General features: G+C 34.5%; 1 protein-coding gene and 1 long non-coding RNA gene across 2 annotated transcripts; one reads left to right on the top strand and one right to left on the bottom strand.

Annotated features, from left to right (window-relative positions):
* The first annotated feature begins 1,111 nt into the window (after positions 1-1,111).
* Positions 1,112-5,065, top strand: LOC136067662 (uncharacterized). Its single transcript, XR_010629091.1, has 2 exons — positions 1,112-1,589; positions 2,248-5,065. It is a non-coding gene; the product is annotated as an uncharacterized LOC136067662 (long non-coding RNA).
* A 9,701-nt stretch (positions 5,066-14,766) lies between these two features.
* LOC136067676 (BAG family molecular chaperone regulator 5, mitochondrial-like) lies at positions 14,767-18,972 on the bottom strand. Its single transcript, XM_065773863.1, has 2 exons — positions 18,690-18,972; positions 14,767-14,973 (listed from the first exon to the last, which is right to left on the bottom strand). The coding sequence occupies exons 1-2, from the start codon at positions 18,926-18,928 to the stop codon at positions 14,829-14,831; spliced, it is 384 nt and encodes a 127-aa protein (XP_065629935.1). The 5' UTR covers positions 18,929-18,972; the 3' UTR covers positions 14,767-14,828.
* Between the last annotated feature and the right edge of the window lie 5,250 nt (positions 18,973-24,222).

The following is a 24,222-nucleotide window of genomic DNA, read 5'->3' on the forward strand; positions in this document are numbered from 1 at the left end:
TACTATTTTAGTTAACTTTTACCTTTACTTGCAGTACTTTCAACAATAAGTTTTCAGTTTCAGCAAAATATGCGGTATTCAAATAGACCCTTAATCATTGTAATAGTTCACATATTTCACACAATAAATTTGAATGCTTAAAGAAATTGAGAATGAGGAAATGCAGGACATCACGATTTAACTTTTTTATTTTATTATTATTAACTTTAATAATTAGATAGCTGGAAGAGGAGGGATTTCATTCTTGAATGTCTTCACTAGAAATAGAAGAAGGTGCCAATCAATTAAACTACACATGTCAAATATTTTTCATGTGTCAACATCTCAATGAGTCCAGTGCTCTTATGCATTGGATCTGATCCTTAACCCAACAATTTAATCATTGTAATAGTTCACATATTTCACACAATAAATTTGAATGCTCAAAGAAATTAAGAATAAGGAGATGCGGGGCATCAAAAATTAACTTTTTAAATTTATTATTATTATTATATTTCATAATTCAATAATTAGAAGAAGAGGGGTTTCAACATTGGATGTCTTTACTAGAAATAAAATAAAGTGTCAATCAGTTGAACTTCAAAGCTCTTGATCATGACAATTTAACTTAGATATGAAAGTTTAATATGTATCTAACTATGTTTATTCTTTTAGGGATGCTAAAGGATAATACAAATTTTATTATATAAACTTGACAAATTAATGTGTCTCTCCAATCACAAAAAATCAGCTAGTATATTTAATAATAATGTTAGTGAAGTACTATCAATTAATTATCATGTTAGTTTGTAAGTCTTTAAAGTAAAATTAATAGTAAATCTAGAATTTTCTTATTCTTAAAATGTTTCAATGTGGTGGGTTTCAGTTAGTTCAAGTAATAAAGTCTCTTGTTGTTGAGCAAGAGATCAAACTCCGATTATTCCAAAAAAAATCAATTTGTATCTTGGTTCAATGATAAAAAGAAATTATTATAGAATGGCCTTTATAAATTGAAATTTTATTAAAGCTTAAAAAAAAAAAAAAAAAAAAAGAGTTGATGTGTATACATGGGTACAATTGCTGAGAAAAAAAAAAAAACAGTAATATAATATGTACGTAGATAAGGAAAAAAAAAAAAAAAAGCCACAAGTTAAAAAATTAAAAAAGAAAAAGAAAGAAAGATAGTACATTTACGGTTGGGGAAGGGTCAGACTTAATAAAAAAGTTTGCTACTTTCCAATGCTTCGTCACGTGACTACTGACTAAGCTTACAAAACTAAAAAGAAAGATAAAAGAGAACAAAGCAGAGAAACTAAATCTAAAAGCAGCAGATGAAATTCAGGAGACTCAAAAACACGATGAACAAAAGAGTAAAGAAGAAACAGAGAGAAGAACAAAAGAGTAAAGAGGAAACAGAGAAGAAGAAGCCTGATCTACGATTCTGTGTTGTCTGCGTCGGCGTGAGTCTGGGGGGAAAAAAAAAAACAAGTGGCAGGACGCGGCCTGACGCGGCACCAACGCGCGGTCAGCGGCGTCCCTCACGCGTCGCCGCGTCGCGCTGCGTCAGACGCGGGTGCGGCTCCTCTGGTGCAGCGTCCGTGCTTCATAGTGTATTGCATATAATTTTGTTTTGAAATTGTGGATAAAGATTGTTTCGTTTTTACTTCATTTCAGTTTAATTTACTGGAAATGGCATTCATTTTATGCTCGTGATTTGTTGAACCGGTAATAATGGTAAATTTGGGAGCGTGGTTATTGATTTAGCTTTCATATTCTAGAGCTATGAAATTTTTTCGTAAAGTTCTTGGTTTCCAGTGCCCAATTCAGCTCTTTTAAAGTGTTTTGCTAGCAATTTTTCTCTCTAATGGATTGGTCTTATGCTGGAATTTGTTTGTTACAAGTTGATTTAAAAAAATTACTTGTGTGAGTTGTAACTAGTTGTGCAGATGTTTTGCTTATGTGGGTTTTTGTAAATATCAATCAGAATGAGTTGTATAGATATGAAAACTAAGGAACGACATTGGGAGAGTTACTAGAACCACATAGATACATTAAAATATAGGACTGGTTTACTGGTTTAGATATAAAATTATATTATATATTAGGTATATATGCTCATATATTTATTTGGTTTTGGCAATTGGCATTAAGAGTGCAGGATCATTGTCACCTGGTCTGTATGTTTTTTATATATAACAAAATCAGCATTTCTTTGATTTGAATTTTGAACATATTCTAATTCCTATTAATGGATCATTCTATTGATAGGAGTAAAGAACTTGAAGAGGAGCTGAAGGAGATTGTGCGTTGTTATGGAGCCGAGCCGAACTAAAAGTGAGTGAAGCTGACAACTTTTCCTAACAGAAAGCCAACATATCATACATACATATTATTAATATGAAAAATAGTAGACTATTTATGCAACTTTTGTGGAAATGTAAAACCACAACTTTTTTTCTTTTTTCACAACTTACGGTTCGTTACAAATAGTAGAATCAAAAGTATTTATACAACTTTTGCAACAAACGTAAAGTTTTGAGTTGTGAACGATGAAAATATAGACTAATAATTTTTTTTTATAGCTTACAATTTTTTACGTGATTAATTATTACAAAAATTTATACAAAATTGCAGTCCTAGTACGGTTCAATTAATATTATCACAATTCTGTCAAAGGGTAAGTGTGAAAAAGCTAAACCAAAGATACGGTTAGTACTGTGCTAAAAATTGTCACACACTTTTGAATTATTTAAAAGTCCTATCATTGCAGATTTTTGGATTTGACACATTTCAGATTATATGATGCCATCATTGGTAATGTGACTTGAATCCTATATACATGTAATTTTCTCTAGTTATTGTTTCTTGTTCTCTCTCTCCTATAATATATGTGCTTGTAAGTTAAACTATCAAGTATCAGGCTTGGAAAGGAATATAAGCTATATATCTAATAGTAAATTTAAGTTTAAAAGCTCATGAACAATAAAAATGAAAACTTTAACACTTTAGCACTTAAAGAAATGTAAAAGCGAAACAAGAAAGTAAAGAAGGTGTGTCACATACGTGGGAAACTCTTGGAATGGGATGAAATCCACGGTTGAGTGAATGATAGAATATCCTTCACTCCTTAAAGCTTTCTATTACATAAAAGTTTAGGTTTTTTACATATGGTGATGTTCTTCCCAAAAAAATCTTTCCTTTTTCTCACTTTCCTACCTAAACTTCTGCCTTTTCTCTTTATCTTTCTTGCCTTAATTGTTCAGCAACAAGTTACTCTTATAGTACATGTGGCATATGTGGACGACTAAATTTCTCGGTTCGAAATAAAGTCAAACGAGTAAAATAGTGTCACAAATGCGAATTTGTATTGATGAATGCGTGGTACAATTCTCTGTTGATTACAAAAGAGTTATCCTCTGATTCGATCTCCTTGAAAGATTTGTTAATTGGATTTGTGGTAATGTGATTTTGACTTGAACACAAAGTATCCTTCAATTTGGTTGAGGGATGGATCGAAGATTGCTAAAACGGAATTACAATGAATCTCTGGCTATGAGCTTGTTAGGAATCCTTTGTTCTTCACGTTCTTCGTGTTCTTCGTGTGTTCTTCGTGTTCTTGGATTTGTGGTGGAAGTTCTTCGGGGCTTTAGAGGCTTGAATCCGTAGAGTTTCACTGATTTGTGATTTGTTGAGGTTTCTGGAGGCTTTTGAGCTTGATTCCAGTGAACTTTTGGATCTAGGAATATGATTTGGATGATTCCTCTTCGAATGTTCTTGTATTCGAAGGTTTGTGGTGGAAGTTCTTCGGGGCTTTAGAGGCTTGATCCGTAGAGCTTCATTGATTTGTGATTTGTTGAGGTTTCTGGAGGCTTTTGAGCTTGATTCCAGTGAACTTTGAGATTTAGGAATATGATTTGGATGATTCCTCTTCGAATGTTCTTGGTATTCGAAAGTTTGTGGTGGAAGTTCTTCGGGGCTTTAGAGGCTTGATCCGTAGAGCTTCCCTGATTTATGATTTGTTGAGGTTTCTGGAGGCTTTTGAGCTTGATTCCAGTGAATTTTGAGATCTAGGTAGGTAGTTTGGATGATTTTCCTTCGAATGTTCTTCGTATTCAAAGTTGAAGTTCTTGAAGTTCTTGGAGGCTTTAGAGCTTGGTTCCGGCAGAGCTTCTGGATTTCTGAGTGCTTCAAATGGCTTGGTGTCCTCTCCAAATCTCCTGATCTCCTTGGATTTCTTTTGATCTCCCTAGATCTCAGATCTCCTCGGATCTGATCTCCTCAGATCTCAGATCAGATCAGATCTCCCCCAAATGCCTTAGGAAGGCTTCTATTTGTAGGAGTTTAGGGGTAGGTAAGTGACACGTGGCGGAGCTTGATTGGTGACACGTGGCAGAGATTGATTGGTCTACTTATGTCATCGCTTACACGTGCGAGGCTGATTATGTCATCGCTTACACGTGCGAAGCTGATTATGTCATCGCTTACACGTGCGATGATGTGTGATTGGTTTTTGCATGACACTTGGCAAATTTCTGTTGGTTTCTGAGTAATGATAGCAAAACCTAGCAGCAATATGTAGCGCTTTGTAATTGGCTGTATTTTGTGGACTTTGTAGTGTGACGTGTCAGCTTGTGATAGGTCGAAAATTTTCCCTGTCTACAGCATAATCTTGATGAAATTGGGTTAAGAGAAAGTGCAAGTTCTGTCAAGACTTTGTGCAGCATGATGGTGGAATGTTATTGATAAATTGAGCTGTTACATTCTAGTCTTGATATTGGAATACATCTATACAAGACCTCGTGGTGGACTGTTCCAATTTCAGGTTGATATTTCCATTGAAGTTGAATGAAAGCTATTCGTCTGAGGCCAAGAAAGATATAAAAGTTCTCACACTGCAGGCTGTTTTGAACAAATTTCTTCAGTTTTCGTGCAATATTAAAGAAGTGAAATCTAACAGCCCATGGTTTAGTGGGGTATGCAAAGGAGAATGAGGAGACCTCATGTCTGGAGGACTGTCCTCTCTTTTTTCTTCCTTCTGTACAGAAAATTTAAGTTAATTAAAATCTGTCTCTTTAGTTTCTTTTCATTTTACTTATCAAAAAAATAAATAAAGTTTTTTCATTATTTTTTTTTAAAAGACAGTCCGATATACTAATGTTTTCTATATATATTTTTTCCCCATGCAAACAGACCTGCTCGTTTTCAGAAGTTGATTTTGGACCATGATTTGCATTTTGTATACCTACATGTAATTGAAATTGCATTAAATGAGCTGATAAACTTTGCCAGCTCTAATCCTAATGAATGCTACTCTTGAGAGTTTTTTAGGACTTTGAAGCACCAACAAGAGAAGCTTAGCTCTAATGTATTCCCGTGACTCAGCACCTGAATAGGTACCAGGTTTTATCTGAAACGTTTTGAGGACTTTGATGCACCAACAAAGTTTACTATAATAGATACGAGGCCATCTCATCTAACTGGCTTCCAAAAATAGTTTTTCTTTCAAAACACTGGATACCCTTTCATTTGATCCACTGGCAGCATCATATATGACTCAAGTACCATTCTTCTGAACGAGGGCTCCGTCTGGATTCCACTAATCATGCCATAGGAAAATACTTCAACTTGATTCCACTTCACACTTCAGTAATGGCTTAACAGTGCTTCTAAGATTAAGAATTTTCTTCCAACCTCAATAGCTGTCTTGAGGAATGTTAATGCTCCAGAAACTCATCTTTTAAAAGATTAGATTGAACCCAAGCTACCCAATTTGAGCCTGCCTTTGCAAAAAAAATCCCTTTTATGTCTCATTATGGCTGCTTTGTTCTATTCTTCCACTCTTCAAATCTAATCCACCTTCTCTCTTTTGCTTGTATACAATACGCCAGGCCAGGATGCTTAAGCCTTTAGAGCTGAACCATTCTTTCCTTTCCAAAGTTAACTATTAAATTTATGTTCAAAAGCCTTGATAATCTACTTTGGCAATATGAAGATGCTGGACCAGTAAACCAAAAGGCTATAAAGAACTGATTAAGTCAAGTGGAGCCATCCTGCAAAGGAAAGATTCCTTGCTGCCCAAGATTCAATTATGCTCTTATCATGAAGGGGCTTGCATATTTTTACCTAGTCTACTAGAAATGAGAGGAACCCAGAGATATCTTACTGGTAGTGAACCTTCTTTGAATTGCAAGAGCTCAAGAGTTCGCTTCTTCAGCCCATCTGGAACAGCAGCTTGGCAAACTCACTGTTTTGAGAGTTAGCAAGCCAAACCAGACAGACAACTATATAGTATATACTAGGAAAATTATGTAATTTTTTTTTTTTTAAAAACCTGCAAATTAGTTTCTTATGTTTATAGTTGTGTCTCGATTTCCATTTACATCCAAGAAATGCAATATACTCGTATATATCTTTAGGGTGACAAGGTACAGTTCTCATCCCAATTGACATGAGAATCTTGAACAGTGAACCTCTCAAAGGAGCAACTGGGGTATGGTAGATGTGTTGTGGCTAGAGCAGAGATCAGTGCCCATCTTTGGGAGCAAAGGACATTGTTTTTTTTATCCAAGAGAAGGGGGTAAGGAGAGATATCCCTCATCTCAGTTGTCACATTTCTCAACTTGAGTTAACAACATTATTCACTTGTATATATGACCAAAACAAACATATTGACCCTGACACAAAATATAGAAGTCATAAATTCACACACCTACAAATACATATACATATAAATACATGTATGTATGTGTGTGTATATATATGTGTGTGTGTGTGTACATTGTGTAGCATGAACATAGGAAATGATAAGAAGTTGATGAGTTTGCATGACAACAGGCTTTATACCTATTCATTCACTATAAGACAAATCTTTAGCAACAGGCTTGGCGGAATCTTCATAGCATGAATCAAAATTATTAGGAGAAAAATGGACAAATTATTAGACTAAGATACCGGATATAATAGAGCAAATTATGTTAGCTTCATTCTTCAGGAAGTCAACTCCCAAAACATGGATAATAGTTGCTGATATATAATAACATTAAATATTCCTTCAAACAAATAACATTGAGTAAAATTCCCATTTGTAATTTTTGAAGCAGGAAAGCTCCAGCATTGAACATGAGTACATGACAGTATTTATTAAAAGATGATTCTCAAAATAGACAAACTGGACCTTGCAGTTGAAATCGAATTTTAGTGAAAAACGTGGATATCTTGTTTCGGTCATTTAAAAAAAACAATAAGAAAAATACCAGACATGCTAATAAGTAGTAGGAAAAATTAAATAATTTTCATCAGAAAGTGACTTAAAATGTCAGTTTTAGACTATAATTCACATCTACACTCCTTTCATTGGACCATTTCTTTCCACTTTTTTGATATGTCAGTTATTATTCCTTTCATTTTCCCTTTTTTTTTTCCCTCTCTTCCTGGGGAGACATTACTTGGAACTATTGGTTTTCCAGCACTAGTTTGGCTTACATCTCTTTACTCTTTAGTTGGCTGTTGCTTTTTTTTTTTTTTTTTTTGGTTGGGAGGGGGTTACAGGGAAAGCGTGACTAAATGCGCCATAAAACCAAATAAATGATATTTTTTCTAATTAGAAAATTAAAAAAAATCATGCCATTAATGACTTCAAATTTACCTATCTTATTTTTCGTAAATGACAAACAAAACCAGTATCAGGTGCTAACTACATAGCCAGTCATACCACTGGAGAAAGCAAACACATGTAAACAAAAGAGGGGTATGACAAACAATTGTCCCTTTGAACAGGCTCAGCCATAATTTTTTTCCAAATGCGCTTAAATATCAAACATTTTTGTTAGTTGTCAAGTTTTAAAACAATATTGGAAACTAACATCTCGAGTTTTTAAAACTCGAGATCCGGTTAGAACTCGAGTTTTAAAAACTCAATTTTTGGTATTTGTCATCATTTACGTGGACAAATTTTCCACGTGGACCAAATTAACCACATAGAAATCGAGTATATAAGACTCGAAATTGCACACTATACATCTCAGCCAATTTCAAATGCCTCACTCAACACTCAGTCTCTCAAACACTCTCTCAAAGTTCAAACACTCTCACTCAAACACCCAAATCAGTCACTCTCAACCCTCGACGTGCAACAAAACTCTCCCTCACCCTCAAATGCTCTCCTCTTTCCTCACAATCGGATTCAGACGATCCCCTCACCCGTACCTTCAAAATCCCTTTCAGATTTTTCAAGTTTGGAATGGAGTCACTTGTGACTCTTGAAATTTCTAATTGCTCAAACCGCAAGGCAATTCCAAAATTTGTGGCAAACCCAAAATTCTTACAGGGCTTTTTTTGGATCGCATTGCTATTGTGGAACTAATTAAAACTTGCCAGAGAACCTATGGATAATCAAAGGCCTAGAGATACTTGATTTGAGCAAAGTAGATATAGAAGAGTTGCCTTCATCAATTGAACGTTTGACTGAGCTTACTTCATTGACTCTAAGATATTGCGAGAATCTTGTGAGCCTTCCTAACACCATTTGTAGTTTGAAGCTGCTTAAGTCTCTTGATCTTTTGGATGCTTAAAATTTTGTAACTTGCCAAAGAACATAGGAAATGTAAAAAGTTTGGAGTTGCTTAATTTTTGTTGGACAGCCATAACAGATGTTCCTTCTTCCATTGCCCTCCTTAAAAATATGAACATGTATATATCTATAGATGGAAGTCATCTGAATTTTATTCCCTGCCAAAAATTCTTGAGTTGATGGGCTTAATATTTCCTTCATTAATTTCAACAAGTCATGTGAAGCCCAAAACATTGCATCAGATGATCCTAGAATGTTGTTTCTGGAAATCTCTTCAATTATTATTGCCTTCCTTATCAGGTTTTCAATCTTTAACATATTTGCATCTTAATGACTACTCTCTTCTGTAAAAGGTTCATGGTTCATGTTCAACATAATAAGGTATGTCTAGCAATGGTCCATGTCCAAATATTAGTGAAGTATTAGTGAATCCATGATTATTAGATGATGAGATAATATTAAAGTAATTTGCATCCAGCAATAAAATGATAATGAGTTAATATATACTTGATAATGCAATTTCAAAGATGGAGAAAACATCACTTATCTTTTATGTTTTTGACTCCAGCTGTATAGCAGCACTTCATTCTTTATATGATTGTGGCTCACGCCGTATAGCGTTATTGAGTTGATAACCTTTATATTTTGTAGCTCCAGCCATATAATATCATTGGACTTAACATTTCAACAACATGAGAAAATGAGTCCAGCGGTATAATAACATTAGTCGAGTGGTATGATGCTAATGAATAAAATATACTTAATACTATAAATTGAAGACAAAAATATAATGACTTATCTTCATAGTTTGTAGCTCCAGCCGTATCACATCAATGGGCTTAACATTTCAGCAGCATGATGAAGTGAATCATTTCATGGTGACTTCACGTTTGTCCCTTAATCATGCACTTAAATGATTTTCCCCATGTAATGATTTTCTAGTTTTTAGTCAAGTATGAGTGATATTGTCTTTCATAAGAAGGGCTTTTAATTTCATAAGTTTGTGCCTTTCATAAAAATAACTTTAAGTATTAGAATGTATGTCTTCAATGAGAATGACTTTAATATGAAGTCTTTGTGTCTTTTAAGAGAAAGCCTTAGTATCATGGAAGTGAATCTCGTACCGTATTGGCCGGTATATACCATACCGACCAGTGATCCGGTATGCACAACCCCCCTATTCGTACGAGAAAAATATCGGGCGTACCGGCCTTGTACCACCGTACCGGCGAAATCCGGGTGTTCCGGCAGGTAAATGCATATTGGGCGAAACAAGAAAAAGAGAAGAAAAAAAAAAAAAAAAAAAAAAAACATTCTCACTCTCTCATCTCTCCACTCACCGGCGTCACTTGCAGTTTCTCAAACTCGTACCGCATGGTTTTTCCTCCCTAAATTCTAGACTTGACCGGCGTTCTCTTTCTCTCTTTCAGATTTTCTTTCTCTTTCCTCTTTCTTGGTTGCGTCCAGCTTAAGCCCAAGCCTGAATTTCAACTTCTTTAAACGCCCAATAAAGTTGACAGCTTGCAAAAGTGATGTATAAAGTCAAAAGCAACTTTTATATGTCAGTTTTTTTCATTTTTTAATTAANTCTTGGAAGAGTGTTTGATATGTTTTAAGCTGTGTGGAGATGGTAAGAAGTACATATATGTATATTTGTGATATATGGTTTTGAAGATATATGAGAAGTATGTAAGGGTATTTTGTGAGGAATGTGTTTTAAAATATATGGAATTGTGAGATAGATAATATGAAGGTTAAATGTAGTAAATACATGAGATTATAGCTGCTGCTAGAGTGATTTTTGTGTTATGTCATGGGTTATGTTACTTTTTAAGAAGAGAGATTTTGTATGAGAAATAAAGAATAGATGAAGATGTGTTTTTAGACAGCAAAATGATGAAGTTTCAGAATATTTAAGTGTGGGAGAGATGGATAATAATGGATAATGGTGTGTTGTAATATGTATGTTGTGTTATTATCTATGAAGAGAGATTTTGTAAGAGGGATGAAGAAAGATATGGAGATTTTTAGAGATACGGCAGCAAAATGAAGGGAGTTTCAAAATATTGAAGATGAGAGAGGGATGGATCCCCTTTAGCGTGTAGCTTGGTCCTCTTTATTTAGAGCCAAGTATGTAACTAGATCAGAACTAGTTGAAGGGAAATTCATCAAATAAGTAAAAGTCTTTGACAAAGTAAGTGGTTTCATTAGTGGGATTTTTTTTTTAGCCAAAGAAGCAAAGTTAGAGACTTAATGGTGCTGTCACAGCTGTTACAGTTGTTAGTCACAGCTGTGAGCTGTCAAATGATGCCATCTAAATGAGATCTTTTGCTTGAAGGGAAAATATTTGGCATTAAATTCATGGTTTGGCTAAAATGGTAAGATAATTATTAAGGGATCCTTACTTCTATTTCTGGTATCACAGCTGGAGCCGCTGTAGAATGTGCTGGAGCTGTTGCAGCTTCTGCAAAGCTATTTCTACAGAAGTTGTTTCTGCTTTTACTGGAGTTGCTGTTTGTATTTTTAGCTAAGTTTTCTCTTTTGGAAAATTATATGCTTAGTCCATATATAATTTTGGTAAGTAATAGACTAGTTGGTTGATATTTAATGAAGTTTTAGAGATGTAATTATGGTCTTTTTGTATTTTAACCAAATCTTGGAGAGTAAGGAGATCATTTTATGCCAGATATGAGATATTAATATATATATATTTAGCCATGTGCTTAGAATTGATTTAGATGATAATAATATAATTTATATGAAATACTATAGTTACATTTTAAACTTATACTATATGATGAACATTAATTTTTATGTAAAGAGTATAAGGAGTTTTATCATTTTAAGTGTTATGTGATATGAGATGCTTATCAAATGTTACCTATTGCACACTGACCCGTTAGAGTTCAGGGAATTGAGGAAGACATGCCAAGCAACATGCTTTCCTTTATCAACTTTGAACCACAGGAATTTTACTGAACATACTTCTTGACCCTCCAAACCACTACTCTCAAAATTCCCCCGATAAGACTCATGAGCTTGGATCATGATCCGAAACTAAGATGATGTACCATGAGCTTGAACCATGGGCTTTGATGCCTTTTTTGTGTAAATATGAGCTCTTTTGGGCTTTAAAAGAGATTTTCCCAAAATCCATGATAGTGTTGACGTGGTGTGAGTCGCCAATGAAATGAAGCATGTGGTGTAAAAATTTGTCCTCAACAAGTTCTAGCTAGCAGCCTTAGCTATTGAGAATAGTTAGTTACAACTATCTTTGAGTCCAAACAAAAGCCTTAAGGCAATTAGCTTATCTGATAGTCATTCTCATCTGAATTAGTTAGTCTTGTTAATGAGTTGGTTACTTATATTAGATGTAATCAGTGTTAGTTTAACACTTGGCAAGATACTAATGGTTGTTAGCTGTAGAACATATTGTATAAGTACTCTTGTACTCTTATTTTGTAATCATTTTTTTTTTTTTGAGAGCTAGTGATTTTAAGCCTTTGTGTGCTTTTTGTTGGAACTTAGTGTTCTTGTAGAGGTGCCTAACTACCTACTAAATGTTCTAAGCAACTCTCGTTGCTAAACAAACACAAAGCAGTTCAGCTTACACATATTCCCTGCACTAGACCCCTAAGCACTTTGTGCACGGGGAGGTGCCAATTCAACTAAGGCCATTGGCTTTATGCCAAAATTAATGATGCATTAACACTAACAAAGAAGTCAAGAAAACCACAATAATAACAATCCTCATTCACCTAACCAAGAATATCTCACATGCACACCTCTATAGTTCTATGGGTGGAATCCAATTAGATTTTCAATTGAATTCTAATTTTGCATCACATGTCCCATTTAATTTTTAAATATTTGTGCAAAATGTGTTATTAGTACAAAAGCTGAAGAGTAAACAATTTTTTTTTTTTTTTTTAATTTGACTTTGATAGGGTATTGACGTAATTGTTGGCAATGTGAATTAGGAAAAATTAAAAATAAATAAATAACTAAAATGGAATTTATATTTGTATTAGACTTAGGTTTCATTCCCATCTAGGCCAAATCTAAATCAATGTAAACTAAACTTTAGCACAATAGAAACTTAATAGCACTTGCTATCAATATATATATATTTTTTCTTAAAGTATTATTATTATAGAAATGGTGGTTGGACAAACTAAAATTGAGAATTGCATAGATAAAAATTTAAATTATTTTTTATTTGTTTCAAATAAACCTATATTTTTTTAAGGAAACCTATATTTATTTTTTGAGTATCAATTTCATATTTTCAAATATACAAATATTATATATATATATATATATATATATTATATGTAAACTTTAAAAACTTTTAATAGGCATTTAGTTATGCTTATTTGTAAATGTATCTCATGCCTATATACATAAGATTACATGCTAATTACTAAATTTAAGCCCAATTGGTTTAGTAGTTAGCCCATTGACTTTAACATGCATGCATGAATAAACATAAAAATGAACACAACCACAAAAAATCATAGTCATAGTACACAGGGAAAAACCCCAAGTATTGGGCGGGAAAACCTCTTAGGGGCATCACAACACCACATATGAAAAGTATAACAACACTAAATGCACAATTATTTGGATTTCTATGTGTTATACTCAAATCATTGAGAGGATTTGAAAGTGTCTTTGAAGTAACACAAAAGACCATTCAACACTAAGTAGTATGAAGCTAAGAATTTACATTGGCCTTATAGGCATTGAAATTCAGGAATGACAACGAGATGGGTATAGGGGAGGGGAATGGGAAACTCATCATGTCTTAGTGGGCACTCTTGGGTACCTGCTCACACCCAGCCACTTTTAGATTTTTTAAAAATATAATTAATTTAAATTTTATTTAAATTAAATCATACATTAAACTAAAACTCGTAAAAAAAAAAAAAACAGGTTATGAAATTACAAAAACTTCTCATAGCATAATAATGCAACAATTCAAGTATTAAAAAATACAAAAAAAAAAAAAAAACCCAAATTTGATTGACCAAATACAAATATAACACCTCAATAGTTGTGGAAAAAAATGTGTTCTTAAACTTCATGGTTATGAATTATCACACTCATTTGGTTGTGTAAAAGAATAAAAGTTGTCTTATCAAAACTTGATATTTTAGGGTAACACTAAAATATAGTCCATTAGGTTTCCAATTAAATTAGTTTGGGCTGCCACATCTAATGGTACTTCTACAGTTAAAAGCGCTTATTTGATTGCTATGGAAATGAAAGAGGCAGAGCAAGAAGGAACTTCTGGTAATGCTAGCCAAAGCAGGCTTTGGAAAACTATTTGGTTGGCTGAGGTGTCGAACAAAATTAAAAACTTTATTTGGCGGGCTTGTCAAAATATTCTACCCACAAAATCCAACCTTTTCCATCGGCATGTGCTCAGTTCAGATGTTTGTGACCAGTGTGGCCAGAGTAGTGAGACGACAAGTCGTGTGCTGCTATTTTGTGACTTTTCCAGGTCTGTGTGGGAATCTTATAATCTGTTGGTGGATTGTCATTGGAATTTTGCTGATGTGGTTTGGAGGCTAGGTTGTGATGTGGGATCATCGGCTATTTCTCTTGCTCAGTTCATGGCAATTGCATGGAATATATGGAGGAATAGAAATGGTATCCGACATGGCGAAGAGCGAAAGAAAAAGGAAAATTTGATCCTCGAAGCGTCCAGGTTTATCTCTGAGTTTCAAGTTGTTCAAGACCCTCCAATACCTTCTGTCTGTAGTTTCCAAACTAGTTGGTTACCTCCTGAGCCGGGTGTCTACAAAGCTAATGTGGATGGAGCTGTTTTTAAAAATGGATAATTACAATTTGCCCACCTGTGGTTTGACCCGATTTCTATATGCCTACCCGTGGTTCAAATTTTGACACTTTGCCCACCTGTGCTTCTGACCGTTAGCCCTCCGTAACCCACCTCTCCACTCTCCGTTACTCTAACACAGAAAATGTAAAAAATAAAACCATAAACGGATCAAAACACTCCTCACACGAAGAACATGGACAAACATGAAGAACATACACAAACATGAGAAAAAATAAAACTTAAAGAACTCGTTAGAGTACTAAAATAATTTTAGTCAAATTGAAATGGGGAAATTTTCTTTTTAAATATTGTTTTAAAGCGTTTATTTGCCAAAGGAAAAAGAAATTAAAAAAAAAAAAAAAAGGACGTTTCTTTTTGAGACTCACACAACAAAGAACAAACTGGGCAAAATCAGTGTCTTTGAAGCACAGAAGATCAGGGCCCACTGAGAAATCTCTGCAAGCAACGAAACCCCAAATGCTCAGCACGAAACCTCTCCATCTCATCACCTCCTCTTTCTCTACAAACTTCTTCCTCCATCTTCGCAACGACGTCGTCCCATGATGAACGACACAATTTACTATTTAATTATTGTAATTTATTATTTTTGGTATTTTTATGTAAAAAACGTTATTTTAGGTTTAGGTGATTTATTTCCTTATTTTTAGGTGCATTTAATGCTTTTTAGGTCAAATTTGATTCCTGATATGGTTAGGTATCAATTAGGAGTTATTTTAGAATATATTTTCTTGTCTATCAAGTTTTATGGAGCCCTTAAATAGGCCCCTAAGTCTGTAAACGTTTTTCATAGATTATTGAATAAAAATCAGAAAATGTGAGGCTTTGCTCTTCTTTTGGTTCTTCAAGAACTGTGAACTTATCAGGGATTCTTCCTTGTGGCGTTCAAACTTTATACCTTTGGTTCATGATTCTATTATAATCATTGGGTCAAGGTCTGTTATTTATACCTTTGGTTCGCGTTTCACTTATAAACGTTGGGTCAGGGTTCTATCAAAATCTGAATTTTAGCTTTCTTGGGCAATTATTCCAATACTGTTTGTTGGGTCTCAAAGCGTGTCGTTTGAGGTTCGCATCATTTGGTATCAGAGCACAGGTTCTAAAATCAGTTTTCTTTCCCTTTATCTTTTGTTTCCTATTATCATCCTGTCTTGTTCCTTTTGTGTTCTTTATTCCTTGTTCTTCTTTTGTGACATGCACTAGGTTAAAATCGTGCACCAAGCTCCTAAAAAAAAAAGGTGAAAAATAAAAGAAAAAAAAGATATGGTAATTATTGAAAACAATGTGGAAGATTCAACTGAGGTCAAATATGAGGATGAGTCCACAACTCACAATCCTCAAGTTTTAGTTGATTTGTTGAAGAAGACCATACAATATGTTGATTTTCTTGGAGTAGAAAATTTTAATTTTATTATCAACCCTTTGTTGATTGATGTTGCAAATAAATTGAAAGTAGATGAGAAGAAATTTTACGCTGCACTTTATGAAGGATTCAAGTTACAGAACCGGATCAAGTTATTAAAGCATTCGAAGTATTTGTTTATTTGGAGCAGAAGATTTCAGATTTCAAAGATGAACTCGAGGACGAGTTTGATTCAAGTGGAGGGGTCTGATGAACGACACAATTTACTATTTAATTATTGTAATTTATTATTTTTGGTATTTTTATGTAAAAAACGTTATTTTAGGTTTAGGTGATTTATTTCCTTATTTTTAGGTGCATTTAATGCTTTTTAGGTCAAATTTGATTCCTGATATGGTTAGGTATCAATTAGGAGTTATTTTAGAATATATTTTCTTGTCTATCAAGTTTTATGGAGCCTGGGTTGATAAAGAAGGCTGATTTACAAGGAGAGATTAATGGTTTCTCCCTGTGTAGGAGAGGCCCAAAACTAACTCATTTGCTTTTCGCAGATGATAGTCTTATTTTTTGCAGGTCTACTATGGAGGAGTGTGACAAGGTGTTGGAGCTATTATACAAGTATGAGGAAGCCTCGGGACAAAAAGTAAATAAAAGCAAGACCTCGTTGTTCTTTAGTAATTTTGTACGGAAGAAGTTAAGCATGGAATAAAGGTGAAATTGGGAGTACCAGAGATTAGGAACTATGAGAAATACCTTGGGTTGCCTTCTCTAGTCGGTAAAAGGAAAAAAGAGAGTTTTAATTTTATAAAGGAGAAGGTGTGGAGGAAACTTCAAGGGTGGGAGGCAAAACTACTCTCCCAAGCTGGAAGGGAAGTGCTCTTAAGGGCTGTCATCCAAGCTATCCCTACCTACACAATGGGATGCTTTAAATTGCCAATAACTTTATGCAATGAGATTGAGTCCTTATTAAGAAGTTTTGGTGGGGACAACAGGGTGATCGAAGAAAGATTCATTGGGTGAAGTGGGAGGATTTGACAAAATCAAAAACCATTGGTGGTATGGGTTTTCGTGATCTTGCAATGTTTAATGATTCTCTTTTGGCAAAACAAGCTTGGCGACTTCTGCATGATAAGTCCTCACTCTTCTACAAGGTTTTTAAAGCTCGTTTCTTCCTAATTCTTCAATAATGGAGGCTGCTGATTCGAGGTTAGGTTCCTATGCTTGGAAGAGTATCCTTAGGGGGAGGGATATAATTAAAAGGGGGCAATTTGGAGGGTTGGAAGGGGGGAAAAAATCAATATATGGCAGCAACGTTGGCTGCCAAGAAAGCACCCTCCAAGTTTGCCGATATGTCCATTGGAGAGTTTTGAAAATTGCACGGTGGATTTGCTCATAGACCAGAACACGAGAACATGGAACGAGGGGCTGATTGATGGTTTATTTGTGGAAGAGGATGCTGAGTTGATCAAGAGGATTCCTCTTAGCCGAGCAGCAAAGGAGGATTCTTTGTATTGGCCATACTCCTCATCAGGTCAATACACTTGTAAGTCTGGGTATATGTTCCTTAAACAAGAATCTGAAATGGAAGCAAGCCATCAAGCCCCTCCAATTCATGACAAACAGCTCTGGAAGAAGATTTGGCAGCTGCGTGTTCCTCCAAAATTAAAAACTTCCTTTGGCGTGCGTGTCGGAATGTTCTACCCACAAAAAGGCTTTGTTGAAGAGGAAAGTGACAGCTGATCCGATCTGTGAGAGGTGCCGTTTTGCAGTGGAAGAATCTGTGCACGCTGTTTGGTCTTGCTCGGAGTTGGGAGAGGTTTGGGATGTGGGTGATGAGTGGTGTTTCAGGTCTGAAATGGAGTTTACAGATGTTAAAGAACTGCTGTCCTGGTTGTTTGTAGAGGATAAATCAGTTGAGTTATTTGCTTTCACGGCTTGGATGGTGTGGAATCAAAGAAATAAAATTCGGGCCTCCCAAAATGCTGTTCCGCTCCATCTGGTAGCTGAACAAGCAAAACAGAAATTGAATCAATTCAAAGCTGACTGGCGGAATCCTGGAGTGATGGTCACGGACAGAATTGTTGGAGGCTCTAATTGGTTATGTCCGCAAGATGGCTGGGTGAAAGCAAACTTTGATGGAGCAATTTTCAGTGAGTTCAATCAGTCAGGAGTTGGAGTGGTAATCAGGGATAAAAATGGTGCTGTGATGGCTCCTGTTCAGAAAAAATTCTTCATGCATACAAACCGGATGAGGTGGAGGCTCTGGCTGCTCTGAAGGCAGCCTCTCTTGCACGTGATTTGGGCTTTCAAAATGTGATTCTTGAAGGTGACTCTCTTTGCCTCATCAAAGCTTTGAAGTCAGCAGAGGATAACCTTTCTCCAATAGGTTTGCTGGTAGACGATGTGAAGTGGGTTGGTAGAAGTTTCGAACAATTGGTGTACTCTCATGTTAAGAGAAACGGCAATAGTGTAGCTCATAGTCTGGCGAAAAATGCATTACGCATACCAGATTCACAAGTATGGATGGAAGATGTCCCATCGCATATTACTTCGATTTTAGATTTGGATGTAATAGTTTCAAGTTGAAATAAAATAAGTTAGCTTCTTTCTCAAAAAAAAAAAAAGTTTTATGGAGCCCTTAATAGGCCCTAAGTCTGTAAACGTTTTCATAGATTATTGAATAAAAATCAGAAAAGGTGAGGCTTTGCTCTTCTTTTGGTTCTTCAAGAACTGTGAACTTATCAGGGATTCTTCCTTGTGGCGTTCAAACTTTATACCTTTGGTTCATGATTCTATTATAATCATTGGGTCAAGGTCTGTTATTTATACCTTTGGTTCGTGTTTCACTTATAAACGTTGGGTCAGGTTTCTATCAAAATCTGAATTTTAGCTTTCTTGGGCAATTATTCCAATACTGTTTGTTGGGTCTCAAAGCGTGTCGTTTGAGGTTCGCATCATCCCAGCTCCTCACGAACCCATATTCGTAACAGTCGTCGTCGTAGACCGTCTTTGCCTTCGAAACGGCGTCGAGTATTTCCTGCAACGCCACTATCCGACAGCTCACCTTCCTCCTCGCCTCCCTCACCATCGGATTAACTCCGAGCACATAGTCCAGCTTCAGTAGCAGACCCATCAGCGCCTCGTTCATCCTCATCGTGGGTCTGAGTATGTAAAATTTTTGCTTCGTGGGTCTGAGTTTGTGAAATTTTTTCGTTCATCGTGGGTCTGGGTTTGTGAAAATTTTTCTTGGTGGTTAGCAGTTGTGGGTTAGAGTTTGTGACTTGTTTGTGATTTGATTTTGGGTTTGTGATTTGATTGTGGTTTGATTTTGGGTTGTGACTTTTTGTGGTTTGATTTTGGGTTTGTGACTTGTTTGTGGTTTTGGTGGTTGGGTTTGAGGTTGAGGGCGGTGGTGGCTATGGCAGTGGGTTGTGGTGGCTGGTGGCAGGGGCATAGAGTTTGAAACTTTGTAACTGATATTCTTAAACTGAAATATGCGGTGACATGAGGTGAAGTTCTGTTTGGCTGCGGAAAAAATTGAGGGACAAGTTTTTGAATTTCTGCATTTTGTACTGTGAAATATTTGATAGAAATTAATTTTCTTCGAATTAAAGATTTTTCTTAGTTACTAGAGAACTTAGCTGGAGTTATTTTCTGTTGAAACAAATGGAACTAACGAAGCGAAAATCTCAGCTCAAGTGCTCAACTCAGTGAGAAGCTTGGATTTCTCTTCTTTTTGTTGTTGAAGTTTTCGTTTGCCTTCTGATCAATCAAAACAGAGCTTAAAGCATAAGAATCTAAATGATTATTTTCGTTATATGTTTGTTACAGTGGTATAATAATGGTGGTAATTAAAACTGGAGGGTGAGGCGGAGATTACAGCCTTGTTGGACAATTCGGGACTTGAATTCAACTTCATAAAAATGTTCTTAAGCAATCCAAAACCCTAACTTTTTGATCTGTTTTGTGTTTTGATTTTGAAAGAAAACGTGTTAGAGTAACGGAGAGTGGAGAGGTGGGTTACGGAGGACTAACGGTCAGAAGCACAGGTGGGCAAAGTGTCAAATTGAACCACGGGTAGGCACATAGAAAATCGGGTCAAACACAGATGGGTAAATTGTAATTATCCCTTTTAAAAATCTATCTAGTGCTGGAATGGGTGTTCTTATGCGGGATTATAAGGGTCAGTTGTGGGCTTGTGGCAGCTTTAAGCCAACGTCTTTTTGTCCTTTGGGTCCTCTTGAGGTTGAAGCCAAGGCAATGGAAGCAGCTGTGATTTTTGCAAGAGATTTTGTATATTCAGAATATTATATTTGAGAGAGATTGTTTGCAAGTCTACAACTGTTTCCATGATGGAACCTCCAAGCCCCTCCTGCTGTTGCTAATGTTCTTAATGGCATTTTGTTCCACCTTCAATCTTTTCTTTCTTTTGATTTTTCACATATTAGGAGGGAAGGAAACAAGCCTGCCCATATTTTAGCTCAAATGCTCAATTTGTTGGTGATTTTGTGGCATGGGTAGAGAAACCCGCAGCTTCTTAGAAACTGTTATTGCCTCTGATGTACCAGACAGTTTATGATTGCTATTAATATTATGTTGCTTTTCACATCCAAAAAAAAAATTTGCAAATCCTGTACCTAAGTTTGCACAGTGATTATTGCGCCGATCCAAATCCTGTCACGGAGTTAAAAAAAAAAAAAAAAAATTGATGTGCCTTGCGTGACCGTCGATGGTCAGAGAGAGTTTAGGCAAAACGAGAGTCGCAGTGAGAGTTGTTAGTCGGAGCGCAATTCCAAGTTAGCACCATCTCGAACAGAACAGAACAGGTTCTCTTTCTATTCTCACATACAATTTTCCTTTCTTCAAACCCCATTTCGTTNCTCTCTCTCTCTCTCTCTCTCTCTCTCTCTCTCTCTCTCTCTCCCCTATTAGCTAATTATGAATTTTATTCTATTTAAAATAATTATTTGTATTTTCTTAAAAAGAGCATATGATTCATATAAGAGATACAATAACAAGTAGTGCTATGATGATCTATCACCCTCTGTTTCCCTATTTTTTGTGGAATTAATTTTTTTGAATGATTTCTTTTTATGAGTAGTTGAGGAATTCTGTTTTTGCTTTTGGAAGTGATTTTGTGGGGGATTTGAATTTGTTGATTTTATTTTGTAGTTTATGCTTTGTAAATTGGTATTCAATTTTCAAAAATAAATAAAAGTGATTGGTTTGAAGTAGGTATGTTTAAAGTTTAGTGTTTATGATTATGCTAGTGTGACATATGGTTTGTTTAGAAGCAAATTTAGTGTATATGAGATCTTAATTGAGTAAAGTTATAGTTTTTTCTTTTATATGTTTCATAATTTATGTTGGGTTTGTTGTGACATAGCAATTATAAATTTTGTAAATAACATTATTGATTTTTGTTATTGTAATTTGTGTTGTAGTAAAAAGCATAAATAGCAGTTTGATGCAATAATCATTCGGCGTGAGACAAAAATCATTATTTTGTAATTAACAATTGATAAATTGAATAGTGTGTAAATTTTATTGTTGAATTTTTCAACATTGATATTTGTACTTATAATGTATTGGTGGAACTTTGTGGTGTAATCATGTTATTTGAATAGATAACATCCTTTTTTTTACTTGTGTACTCTTTAATATTTGGAGCATTTTGAATTTGCAATTTAAATATGTGCTAGTACTTGAAATCAAGATACTAAAATAAATGTTAATTTTTTAAAAATCGATTATCTATAATTAAAAAAAAAAGTTTTTTTGAAACTTTTAGTAGGGTATTGAAAAACGTTGCAATACATACTTTATTGCAATGTTTGTCAAAAACCGTTGCAAAACAAAAAAACTTTATTGCATTACTTTCAAAAATGTTGCAATAGAGAAATTACTGCACAACTCTTGCAACAGTAAAAAAAAGTTTTGCAAAACATTTTGCAGTGTTTTCTAAAAAAGTTTTAGAAATTTCTTGTATGTTCTAGTCATTTTGATAAAAAATTTTGTGAAAATAGTTTTTTGTGTTTTTTTTAGAGTACCCACGAATAAGCAACTTACCATACTAAGTTACCAAAACATCACATGTAACAATTTTATTGTCACATTAGACAATACCTATGTCACATGTGATGGTACTTTTGTCACATTTAATAATTTTCTTTTTTCCCCTCACATTTGATAGTTCCATAGTCACATTAGTTAGTACTAACATTACATCTGACCGTCATTTTGTCATATTCAGTGGTTCTCTTATTTTTTATTTACATTTGAAGGTTTCATCGTTACATTAAGCAATATCAACATCAACATCACATTTAATCGTACTTTTGTCACATTCTGTGGTTCCCTATTATTTACTCACATTTGATTGTTCCATCGTCATGTTACGTAGTACCAACATCACATATACTTTTGTCACATTCGGTAGTTCCATTATTTTTTTACTTACGTTTAACAATTTCATGGTCACACTGGGTGATACCAATATCACATATGATTGCACTTTTGTCACATTTGGTAGTTCTTTATTTTTTACTCATATTTGATAGTTTCATCTTTATATTGGACAATACCAACAACACATATAACCATACTTTTGTCACATTCTGTGATTCCTTTATTTTTTACTCACATCAAATGGTTCTATCATCACATTGGGTAGTACCAATATTACATATTATTGTACTTTTATTCCACTTGGTGATTATCTTATTTTTTACTCATGTCAAATGGTTCCAAGTTCCAACGTCACATATGGCTGTACTATTATCACATTCAATGGTTCTTTTTTTCTTTTTTCTTTTTTCTTTTAACTTACATTGGATAGTGTCAATGACCGATTAGGTAGAACTAACATCACATATGACTGTATTATTATCACATTTGGCGGCTCTTATATTTTTTTAGTCTCATTGGATGATAGCTATGGAACATTGGGCAATACCATCCAATGTGACTAGAAACTGACATAGCTAACAATACAGTAAAAACATTTGTTGGCACAACTAATTAGAATGCCACATGACCTAAATAAATTTATTTAAAAAAAACTAATTTGATATTTCTCACTGGTAAGCTTCTCTTCATTCTCTCTCTCTCTCAGTTTTGTTCTTTGTTCTTGTTCTTTTCTACTTTTATATCTTAATTTATGATTTGTGTTAGCTTCTTAATTTTAGATTTCGAATAAGTTTGATTGTATTCTTAATACTAAATTTCATATTATTGTTTATGGGTTTTAAGTTGTGTTATATTCTTCTTAAAAAAAAAGAGTAGTCTATCTTTGCCTCCAATTGGAACTAATGCATTTTTACATAACCATAGGAACCTAACAATGGAGTTGCATTCACATGGAGACCACTAATAAAGACTTTGATCCACAAATGAACAAGACCTTGGAGCCTTTTCTAATCAAGGATTCTCCGTCTAAGACATTGCATTTTGCCAAGAATGGATTCACTATTCACCAACAAGAAAAATAACACTCTTAAGCAATGAAAAATGTAGTAGAGACAAGTAGTAGTTTTAAGTGATGATTGTAGCCATTATCAGATATGCTCAATTGCTCACATTGAGAGCTAATCATAGAGTTTACTCCGTGTAGATTTGAGATTCATGGTGTGGATTTTTTTTTTAATTATTATCTAGAACAAATTGAGTTTCATGTTGTAAATGGATTTTTATCTTATAATAATAGATCTCTTTTGTATTCTATCATAACGTTTTTTGTGTTTCTAATCTCTTGATAGTGGAAAAATGTTATTTCAATATTGTGCATATGCATTTCGCGCAAGTTAGAGGCTAATTTTTAATAAAGTTTGCCCTTTCCCCGAGCGTCAAATCAACTCCTCCACATTTGCTCTTGTCTTGGTTGAGAGAGCAAAAGATTGAAAAAAAAACCATTGGTAATAGTGCTTTTTTATTATAAATTGTTTTTGCATGGAACTACTTTATTCTTGTTCTTGTTTTTCAAATTTGTTGTGGGATGTGTTGTTTAAATTTGATATAGAGTTCCTCAAGATAAGAATAGAACCCTTTGTTTTGCTTATCTCTCCTTTCAATTGCGTTGGAACTTGTAAGGAAATGTTGAATAAACTAAGCCTGAAGTTACTTAACAGTTACAAAACAGATTTTCCCACGTTAAAGCTTGTAATTAGTTGTTAATATACAGCATGCTATATGTTTCTACTAGTTCAAACTTCAAACTTCAAACTTTAATAACAAAAGGAACAATATTTTCGCCTTTGAGTGTCGGACTTTGGAATTACTCTTGGTTTTAAATGTAGAGGATTTCCAAGCATTAGGAAAGAAATTCCTTTGGAAATTAATTAAAGTATAATGTTGGATTGTTTTAGGGAGTGATTTCTGGCAACTGTTTGCATGGAACATCAAAACCATTCCAACTCATAAAAGCGCTGAAATAAGTTATTACATCATTTA

The sequence above is a fragment of the Quercus suber genome, unplaced genomic scaffold (genome assembly GCF_002906115.3).
Source record: "Quercus suber isolate HL8 unplaced genomic scaffold, Cork oak 2.0 scaffold_81, whole genome shotgun sequence".
Lineage (NCBI taxonomy): Eukaryota > Viridiplantae > Streptophyta > Magnoliopsida > Fagales > Fagaceae > Quercus > Quercus suber.

Excerpts from the sequence above, each read along its gene's own strand:
- LOC136067676 (XM_065773863.1), bottom strand. The coding sequence starts at position 18,928 with ATGAGGATGAACGAGGCGCTGATGGGTCTGCTACTGAAGCTGGACTAT. Across the intron at positions 14,974-18,689 it reads GCTTTGAGACCCAACAAACA|TAAATTGTGTCGTTCATCAT; the intron begins GTATTGGAATAA and ends ATAATTAAATAG.